Here is an 11,287-nt window from a genome sequence, read left to right on the forward strand (position 1 = left end):
GGAGTTCAATTGTTTCTTGGTTAATGCATAGGTACACACACCATTTACTTTATTATTGCACTTGAACATTTTACACATTTATGAATTGTTTCATCTAAATATTTAGTAGTTTTGCATAAATATTATGTATGAAGCTTTATGGGAATATTTTATAAAGAAAACCCATCACCTCTGTTGTGCCCGTGCAATTAAGTAAGTAATACCAATCATCCCATCGTACTTACATAAGCATTTCCTTAAAGTTGCCTTCAGTCCTGGGTAGGTCACCAAAGCGAGAAGGCTAACAAAATATGTACATACGTGTCCCATGTCCCTTGTGTAATGGATTAGAAAATAAATACAGACCGATACAGTTAATCTTATAAATAGGAAGGCCTTAAAGCATGCCATCATTAATTAACAGCAAATAAATTATTAGCATACATAATCTTTGTAAAAACTCAAGTACAACTATTTTACATGCAATGTATATCACAAAAGAAGTAAAAAAATATTTAAAAATTGCAAGAATTTGTTAATTAGTTTTGATTATCTGGTGGGGCAGCAGTTCCTCCTAAATTTGGTTGCTGCACGCCCAATCTCTGCATTAACCTGGTACTGCTGCTCATAATTCCTCCACCAATTCCGGTATGCTCAAACTCCTTGTCGGTAAGGGTCAAGGTATTTTCGCGTGGACTTGGGGTCGATGCTGGTGCGGGAGTGGTGGGTGGTTCAGATGATGTGGATGATGGTGGGGTAGGAGGAGGAGTGACTGGTGACGGAGTTTCTGAATGCATATGTAAGAAACATCATTGTCAGAAATTTCAGAAATTATCAGAAATTGGGACAACTTGGATCAATTCTTACCTGAGGATACCGGAATTCGAGTAGTGCTCGAACTAATGCTGAGTTGCATACTTTTGCTGGTACTCACTTCTCTCGAGGAAGCGTCACCCGTCTCTAAATTTCCTGCGGCAAAGAGCTCAACCGGATTCGGAGTGGGTGGGACTTGGACCTCGTCACCCGACGGAGGAGTGGACACGACTGGGTACGCATTCGATTCTGCGACATCAAGTCGAGCTCCCCTACTTCTAACCGAAACCCTGGATGAGGAAGGTTTTAGGAGGATGGGATTTGGTACTGGGAGACGTCGTCGTGCTCGCAGTGACGAATGTGACGGGCCCAGTAAAATTGGGTCGTTGTGGTCCCTTTCTTCACCTGAAGAGGATCCCGAGGAGGGGTCGGACTCGGGACCAAAGAAGTTTTTCGTGTATGCCCGATGTGAGGGGCGTCTCGCTCGAACGAAGAAAGTCTTCATGTCGAAATTGTTATCCAAGTTGACCTTAGTCGAGTGACGAAATGGACGAGGTCGGTCGTTATCAGATCGAGTTCGGATCAGGTACATGGGGCGTGGGGAAGACGTGTCGACGGATGAAGGGGAAAGTTCGTCAGAAAGTGGGACAGCATTGTCCAAATTGTCGGTGGGGGGTAGTGCTCTTTCTCTTGTGGGCGTTTGAGGGGTAGACGACGTGCTACCGTTATCATCCTCAAATTTAATGTCACTTATTGGACCCTGTTGAATTTGCGTTTCTTTATCCAACCCTTGTTGTTGCTCGTCTTCTTCGTCTTCTTCATTTTTACGGAAGTTTCTCGGCTTTTTTCTATGCACTCGCATAATCCTACGCATTTTTCGGGGTCGCTTTGAATACCCGAAAGCATCCCACCAGGGGCTTAGATTGAGTGAGTTGGCGTCGGCCTGGATGTGATAGACGATGACGTTGGGAGGAAACCCGGGGTATTCCGACTCTGCCGTGGACAGACTGGGGGCAACTGTTGAGGCAGAACTTGGTGGGGCATTTCGTCGCGTAACCACAAAACCAGGGGGTGCTTCGATTCTCACGCTGCGAGATGACGACGGAGAACTTCCCAACACTTGGAAACCTGTCGTGGCACCGGCGATGTAGTGAACGGTTCGTTTGACGCCTTCATTGTCGATGTAAGAATATGATCCTTATGGAAAAATTATTATGCAAATGATTATAGCAGAGTAAAAATAGGAAGAAAAATCTCATTTTACCTCGAACGTTTCCAAAATTATCAGATTTCTCTAATCGGTTTGCCGTCTCGGTTTCATATCCAAAAGTGTACGAACCATCAGGTCGCGGTTGTCCCGAGACGTGACCTTTCTTTCCTCCACGGTACTTGTAAACTGGACCGTATCCAACGTCTCCATCCCATTGACCACTATCCTCACTTGAGTCGCCGCCCTTGTTGGTAAAATATCCTCCGGGAGGTCCGTCGTCCTCTTCTTCGCCATCTTATCATTGTGTTAATAATTATGTTAATCGCACAAATTTAAATGCAAATTATTCTTAAATTATGCATTACGTTTATGCTGTGGTTTGCGAATCTTAACGACATAAATTGGTCTCCGGCTACCACCCTCTTTTCCACTCGTCCAACCTAATCGAGGTGGAGACGGGGGCGACGGTGGCGAAGGACTCGACCAGCCTGGTCGTGGTGGGGATGAGGATGGTCCTTGTGGAGGTGCTTTTGGAGATTCTGGGAAATCAAAGTCCGGGTCAGATGACTGCGGATAATTCGGTCGAGGTCTGTTCGGCCTTGGACCGGGAGGTCGGGACGAAGAAGGTCTCGGATCATAGCCTGGAGGAGCATTGCCGGGTTTGCTGTGGTGGTGGTGGTTGGTCTTCTTTGGGGGATAGGGACGTGGTCCTTTTACCTTCTCCTTGTTCAGAACGACAAAGCCTTTCCCAGCGCCGGCAGTGTAAACCACTTTTCGAACGTAACTATTTAGAAGGAAATTTTGAAAGTTTCTAAAATTTTAATTTCTATCCAATTTTTAATCCAACCAAATGACTCTTACCCTTCATCATCGACGTACTGATAATACCCACCTAGTTTTAATCGATTTAAGCATATTAATAACATTTTAAAGTTAAATATGTAAATATAACACCCACGAATATTTCCATCCGGATCGGAAACTTCATGTCTCGCTTGATCCTCTAGAGTATATCCGAACGCATATGAAGCATCCCAAGGCTCCTCGGCCCCATCCTCACTGTGAATCGGGACAGGTTGAGATGGCGACGATTTTGGTTCCCTCTTACCAAGATCTGCTCCTTCTTCCTCTTGGTCGTCGTTGGAAAACTCTCTGCGACCAACGGGACCAGAGGAGGCTGATAAAAGAAATTTTGGAATATCCACGGCTTCCACGGCGTCAGAGTCTTTCAGATTGATCACTCTGACACTGGAGGAGGAAGGGGACGGATAAGAGCTGTCTTGTTGACTCGGCTTATCATCGATCGCTCTAGATTTCAATTTTGCCAAATCAATCCCAGCAATCGAATCCAACGCGGTGAATGGATTCGAGTCCGAGGTATCGTCAAAATTTACGGGACGGATTTGATAAACGGTGCCTCGAGGAAGTCGCGTCGAAGAGTTTGATGCTGGAGCATCACTATTTGTTTCTGTAGCATTTTGTGAATTCACCAATGCTACAACCACGCCCATCTGATGAAAAATATGGATTGGAAAATTATATGTAAAATATTTTCAAAATTTCAATCCAAATTTAGAATTTTATGTAACTCACCAAAATCACGAGTGACCTCATTATTGGAAACTTAAAACAGAGTCGTTGATTGTTTTACAAACCATGTAAAACGATGTTCACAATCGGAAAGGCTCCGATTGACTAAACCTCTAACGAAAAGCGCAAGTAATCACGCGATTATTAAAATGAAATGGAAAACAATGAAGGATTTATTACTAAGTAAACTTTGCGTTTAATAGAGTACCAATAAATGTAGTAAATGGAATAATAGGAAGACGGATAAGGTAGCTGTGCATAAGTGTTTTGCAGTTTATTATTAATACGGCTAATGATGGGATGGGAACTGGGCGGTGGAAGGTCAAAATACGTACATATTTCGTACCACGTATTAAGGATGCTGACCAAGGGCATCTCTTCCTTTAAAGTTAAAAGAGTTCTCATGATATGCATGACATGACATGAGGATGCGCCCTATCGCACTTAAATCTGGATCAAAGGGCTTGCTTTTTTTGCGTGGAATTAGTCTAGAAGACAAAATATTCAAGGAACAAGGCGCATTTATGTAAGGATAAGCTTAATAATAACACGGAAAGATTGCATAATTGGGACTCAAACGTAATTAAACTGGGGCATAGACAAGCTTTAGGCAATTTTGGGTAAGACATAAATGTGTCAAATCTTATTCTGTCCTGTCAAAATTAATGTTTTTTTAAGTGATTTATAATATTTCTTAAACAAATTACTGGATTTGCATATGCGCAAAACTAAACAATGACCAGACAATGTCTTCCTGGATAATTATTGAGCAAAAATAACCCTCCTCCAGAAGATTTACTTGAATGCACCAATGCGTCATCCATACTGAGATAAGATGGTTATCGGAAGCGTATTAATCGCATTTTATGTGCAGTTTCAATGTACATAAGTGTATGTACATGCTTACTAAAAGGTTTCCCAAAGCAGTTCCTCTCAACCGTGACAAATCACCAACCGACAATACTTATGGGTAGGAGTAGTATCTCATATTTCCATTGTTTTAGCAGTCTCATTCTTTCAGTAGATATCATTTTCTTTACATAATTATATATACCTCATCTTCACTGGAAGAGTCTCATCTTTGGAGTTTGTTTTGTTAATCATCTTCTCTCTCTCTGAGCAAGGGTAAGGACAAGGATAGCGGATATTAGGAATCTTCATAAGTACGTATTACTCGAAAATTCTCGAGTGGTCAGTCAGTGGCGAGCATTTTAAGAATTTTATTTGGGATAAGAAAAGTTCGTAATAAGTGATCGGCAATAAAACCAACAAATTATGTAAAATCATCTCGTGAGTTTATGTAGTAATACGTAAACGATGAGTGTTTATGTTCTGATGGGAATAACCTTCCTAAAAATAGTGCCATTTTTATCATTTTCTTGTCAGTCGAGTCTCAACCCTTTGCCTGCCTCACTTTGTGTACAGTGGTAAAAAACACGTACTTGTGTACATACATACTGATCACATGTATGTAATATTTTGTGTACAGCGAGATTGCAGTAAAAGATAGCACACGCATGTTATGCTTCCTTTTTTCTGTTGTACTAAATTTTTCATCGTTTTCATTGTCCTGTCGTTTGTAATGACCGGCTTCAACGGAACTCGACAAATGATGCGGTTCAGTCACGGTAAATAGTTTTTGCCAAAATGAAGTAATTGGGTTATCCTAAATATGCATGCAGTTTTAATTCTTTGTCCTTAAATAATAATAATATGCTGTCTGTCATTAATACGCGGTATTATAGCTGACAGGAAAATTTGAGCTTATCTTAATCTATTTCAAGTACAGGACATGCTTTTTTGTCAATAAAGGTCGTGGAATTTAATGCGCTATCAATAATCTGCGGTTCTCTTTGTTCAAGTATTTTATGACATTCTGATAGTCCATGCACTACGCGTCAGGGCCACGCAGTCTGAGGAAACCTTTGCTATCAATAACAAGAAATATGTAGATAATATGTATGTGCGCGTAAGTATGTGGATATTCTGTATTAATCGTATACAAAATCTCCAAACTTTGTGACCTTTTTTCCAATTGCAAATAAATAAAATCTGCAAAATATTTGCAATGTTCAACGCCACTTTGGGTTATTTATGAATTTTGTTTATATTATATGAAGAAGATATTGGGATAATTCATTTTTGGATTACATTCGATACTCAACAAATTTTACAGGTGTAAAATCGAAAAAATTTCTAACTGCCGTTTTTGACTGAGTCAAATGTCTCCAAAACGCTATACATTTCTGAATATTGAGCATATGAAAATATTAACCTTTACATACATCAAACAAATCTGATTTCTTTGTGTTTTCACTGCACCAACAAAATATGAAGCAGGTGACATTTACGGACTACAGAACATATATTTGTATGTTCAATATTAGATCGAAGCATTATGGGACAAGAAATATCTAACTTAATTTGCAACATAAGTATTTGTACAAACAGCGCATTTTAGTAGTCCATTAACAACGTAAGTGCTCTACAGTGTCCTCTTCGCCATTCTCAATTTACGTCACCCCTTAATTGGTTCAACATATTCGACGACATTTAAAGTAACCTTTACTTTACGGTCAAAAGTCTTTCTCCACAAACGACGACTAACCCCTTTCTAAAAATCACCCAGAATTGTAAGGCTAAATGAATCAAAGGGGTTTCAATTCCTGTCAATTTGTACCTGCACTTAAAATAAATTGCGATTTTTTAAAACCTTTCACCCAACAAAACACCGTATATAGGCTGTTTTTCGAACGTGCTGAAGACCTGATGGTACGGCTTGAGGAGGAAAAGCTGCCAATAAATTTGGCAGCATTTGAAGGAGAAGAAAACCCACAAGAAAGCAAAACAGATCGATGTCTTACTTTACTTACTCCTCACAATGATGTTGATCCCCAATCCAATAGGAAATGCTCACCCATCATCATCACGCTCTACTTGGCCCATCACCGGAAGGAATCTGCAGGAGAAAGGTAGGTGAAGTTCATGGATGGCTGTAGGGATTCTGGAGAACAATGTGTAAAACAAAGCACAACAGGATGGTCTTGTGACTGCTCTTTCTTCGTGATCACTCCAAATCTACTCGTTCTAATTGGATTACGATATCTTAAGAAGACATTTACAAGTATATTGGCATTTATTTTGGAGAATTTGGCCCACTAGATTCCTTAGCAGAGTGATTTTCCCACGATGCGACTAAATTCCTGGAGAAGAAACCTGAACGAATATATCGAGATATCAGACTAAATTGAGGCATTTTGGTTCTTCTAAGGATCCAATTGCCTATTGACTCTTTATTCTTGCTGTGTATGCATCTGACTGAATAGCTTGATCAGCAAGACAACTTTTGCCCGTTCGTGCCTCACCAACTTTTAATTCAGGAACCGAGTTTAATTCAATGAAGTGAAAGTAATGACTGACTGTCGACAATGAAGTGAAGAGAGAAAGACTGTGCGACTTTCGGTTGAAGTTGATCTTTTGATTTTGACCTTGAAATAATTGAGTTGCGTTCAGCCATGTCTGAAATCCTGAAATTAGGAGGAAACCGATATCCCAGATCGTTTTTCAGCCATGTTCACTTTCTTTCTTGGAAGGGTTTCAGCAGCAGCTAGGAGAAACGTCAGAGGCAGATTTAGAAAGTATTATCTTTCCTATGGAAGTATTATCGATACTGGATTAATAATCTATTTTAATAAAAAAACTTGATATGGCGATACATATTGCTAAGAATGATTAAATTACATTAAAAATTACTTAATTAAGACTTGATGCTAAATATTAATTAGGTGAAACTTGTAAAATATAACATTTTCCAGGCAGAGTATTACAGAATAGGTCACACATTTAGGATTCGAAAGTCTGCATGCCGTGTGTGTGATGTTCTTTAAAATCTCAATCCATCAGAATATTTACATGTTTTTCATAAGTGTATGGCATCTGTTATAATTTACATTATATATAATCGGATTATTCCACCTCATCGTTACATACAAACCAATACATTGCTTACATAAACCATGTTATACTGTACTACCTGACCTCCCCCCAATTGAATTACATAGATTTTGACCATAAACGAGTAAATAAATAGTTGGAAACATTCCCGTAAAAAGCCGTTCCAGAAAATGTGTACGTACGTAATTGGGATGCATGACTGACTCTCAATTTATATCCTCTTAACATATTAAACGAGATCCTTCACTTTACCCAGCATAGATAATTTGTGTGCCGTTTATGTATTCAACTAAACGGAATAATTCGCATCCACTCTACCATCCATTTAATTGCCCCAATTAGACCACATCTGCAATTAGTGGGACATCATACCATACTTATGTACGTAACACTTATGCTGTATAATATTTCCAGCTTACACACATTTTCATTCCATTTATGACTTACATAAAGCTTCCAAAATTTCTAAACCTTCAAAATAATCTTTCCTGTTACGCAAAATAAGATCTCCGAACTACACATCTTACATGAGAAAGTCTAGATATATGTGTAACTCTTATGTCAACACATAATTGAATTGTTCCCTCAACCATAAAGTGGCTTCTTTTCCTTATCAGTTAACAGCGGTAGCGGCGGCGTGGTTTGGTATCCCCCAGATAATTGAATCCATGCTCTGGTGTTGAGCTGAGAAACTACTAAAATTGGGTTCAGTCAGTGAAGCGAAGTGTTTTTTCTGATAATAAAGAAAAGAAAGAAAACATCGAGCTTATGAAATTATATGTGTGACACTTTTCCCAATATTGGTTGGAGTGGATTCAACCCACAAAAAACATTGTAATTATACGGTTTGACGTCACTGAATCTTATTAATTTCATCAAGTGTATCTCCAGCCAGACTTGGAAAGAAAGAAAGCGAGGTAGCTAGGAACGAAAATAAAGACAAAATTAAAATAATAAATAAGATCCATAGGACACCCAGAGGGATAAAAAAGAGAGAACAAAAAAGGGGCGGTTTGATAAAGTAATAATTCTTTCCACTTAATTAGATATTTTTGTACCCATCTTATCATCAAACCCACTGCTGGGCGTGGGATTATGTATCGCTTTCTGTGAAATGAAATCCGTCAGAAATATGGGGAATTGAATCCAACAACAAAATACATAAGTCCAAAAAAAAGTGTAGATATACAAGTCAAAAATGTATTCCTGATAAGTACATGGATAGTTGTTGGCTCGAGAATTTTTACCAAAATTCCCAGTGTGGTCATTCTGCACGTTTTATTGATATGTTACGTACACATGTACTCCGAGGTTTCCAGTCGATACATATTCACGACAAAGTGGGAAACCGTGTCAAATTTGTCTCACTGGGGGCTCAAGGACACAACTTTTACCCAAAGTTTATCAAGTTGTTGGTTGGATGCTATTTTTTAACCCTGTCTCTGAATCCACTTTATTTGTAGAAATGTTTTTCTACATCAATTATTAAAAAGTCGTTCTCTCTGCATTTCGAAGCTGCCAATGGAAAGAAAGAATGTGCGCGGCGTAGATATACCTAAAGACATTTATATAAATGTATGTGTGGTTAATCCCGACGGATGGATTGAGCACCACTTTCTCTCAGTGAAAGCAAGTCTCTCATGTCACTAGTGAAACCACAGGAGAGCGAAAAGTGATGTCTTTTTCTCTCTCAGCCAGCGTGCTTGCGGATGACAATCATTCCCCAATTTCATTACTCTGTCGTTCAAAAGTCACAATCCCATCGTGAAAAGGTGGTAGTACCTAAAATGCATTAGGTTTTATGTTTTGGGGTACATACTTTTGTTGGTACTCATTTTTAGGTGAGGAGATAGAAGCAGTGGCCGCGGAAGTCGTGGGGCATTAATATTGTGGGATAGGGGAGGGACGGGTTTATATAACATGGGGAGATGATGGGGACATCGAATAACCGTGGGGACAGGGGGACACGCTTCCGCGGCCACTGCATAGGATGAGTGACAGCCGAGTGTAACGAGTCTATAAAAGGACACGTCTGCTTTCTCCCAATCAATTATATTTACGAAATAGCAAACCAAACCACACACTGGCACATTTAATCCTATCCCAACATAATATGTGGCTCAACTCTGAGTGACATATCTTTCTCCTCGGTCTTCTTATCAATGTTTTTCATGTTGTCCTGTCCCTGTAGGTTTGTAAGTAAAGTAAAAGTGCGAAACGGTAGTTGAACCCATAACGCAACACATTGTTCGTCCTTGAATTTTATGATAACATCTTTTTGCCTGATCTATGTATGTATGCCTGACATTGTTCATTTATTTCGTATCGATCGAGATCAGGGATTTTGTATATTTTGTGCAGAAAATAGAAATATGTAGCAGCACCACCAGCAGCACTTACTTTCTCCACGGGTGAATAACTCTCCTGGTGATAAGTACATTGGAATTAATATTGCTTAAACTTTATTATACGTGGGACGCAGTGGCCGCGGAAGCTTGAGGGGAAAATGTCCCCACGGTTATTCGATGTCCGCATCATCTCCCCATGTTATATAAACCCCTCCCTCCCCTATCCTATAATGTTAATGTCCCCACGGCTTCCGCGGCCACTGATAAGAGGACATGTATGCATGTCCATTTGCACATACACAGTTCTTCGCTGAGCTTGACCTTGGCAAGGAATTTGTAAATATCACATTACCGTTATTACCATTTCGGCGAATTTCATCTCTCCAAGTCGTGATTATAATTAAGGAGGCTCTTTCCTTTCTCGGAAAATTGCTAAGATTTCGCACGTGTCGATTTGTTTGTCTTTTTTTCTTGCGAGTATGTACGTAAGCCCTTGTTTTTGTTTCCTTCTTTTTGCAAACTCTAGTTAAGCCAGAGTTGATCTTCACTCCTACTCGACAGGAAAAAAACATCAACTCAATTATATTACTTACTTGAGAGAGTAATAAGGGTGAAGGGTGAGGAGGGATGTATTTACTTGTGTATATATTTTCCTGTACAAATAAATTTCGCAAGAAAATCCGCCCTCGTTTATATACATTATTCTTCTTTAACTATATATTGCTGCATGGGGACAAGGTTATGAGCATGAACACGGGAACAAACAGTTCCTCGAGCTACTACTCGATTATTCTCTCTTCTGACAAGAAGAAATCAAATCTCGATAAAAGCTTGGTTTGCTTGTAGCAGAATGAAGCCAGATTTTACGTATATTCTGATCCGTTGTATGTATTTACTTGCAGGAGTTATGTATGTCGTAAACCTGACTGACATAACCACTTTCTCGTCCAATATTCGTATTCAATTTACATTTTAATTCGGCAACTAACTTTTTGGCAATGCAAATATACGTGGGTGTTTTATTATTAATTTTCAAAAGGTATGTTCCGCACTGTTTCTCGCCAAAATTTTGATGAAAGAACAAACTTCAAATACATTTAGGAGGCTGTGATTTTTTTCAGTTCTGTAGGTTAACATTAACACTAGCAATAACTCATTAAAATTTACCTCGAAAAATATGCCAAAATTTACGACTTCATATCATTATCATCCGAAAACCGTTTTCCCCTGATGTCTTTCTTTAAGTTTCGAAACGAATAATAATCACTAAGGGTCAAGTCTGGACTGCTCGGGGTGTGGTTTGTGCAGGTAAAGCGATTTTCGTCTGCCCTAACCCTCGCAAAAAGCCAGGTATGAGGAGGAGCGTTGTCGTCTAAAAAAAGGCCAACTCTAT

At 39.4% G+C, this 11,287-nt stretch overlaps 1 protein-coding gene across 1 annotated transcript; it reads right to left on the reverse strand.

The window, feature by feature from the left end:
* Positions 1–4: 4 nt before the first annotated feature.
* Positions 5–3,747, reverse strand: LOC110854008. Its single transcript, XM_022102394.2, has 7 exons — positions 3,596–3,747; positions 2,961–3,513; positions 2,864–2,894; positions 2,368–2,786; positions 2,057–2,296; positions 847–1,989; positions 5–766 (listed from the first exon to the last, which is right to left on the reverse strand). The coding sequence occupies exons 1-7, from the start codon at positions 3,614–3,616 to the stop codon at positions 519–521; spliced, it is 2,655 nt and encodes an 884-aa protein (XP_021958086.1). The 5' UTR covers positions 3,617–3,747; the 3' UTR covers positions 5–518.
* Between the last annotated feature and the right edge of the window lie 7,540 nt (positions 3,748–11,287).

Source organism: Folsomia candida, unplaced genomic scaffold (assembly GCF_002217175.1).
Source record: "Folsomia candida strain VU population unplaced genomic scaffold, ASM221717v1 Fcan01_Sc009, whole genome shotgun sequence".
Classification (NCBI taxonomy): Eukaryota; Metazoa; Arthropoda; class Collembola; order Entomobryomorpha; family Isotomidae; genus Folsomia; species Folsomia candida.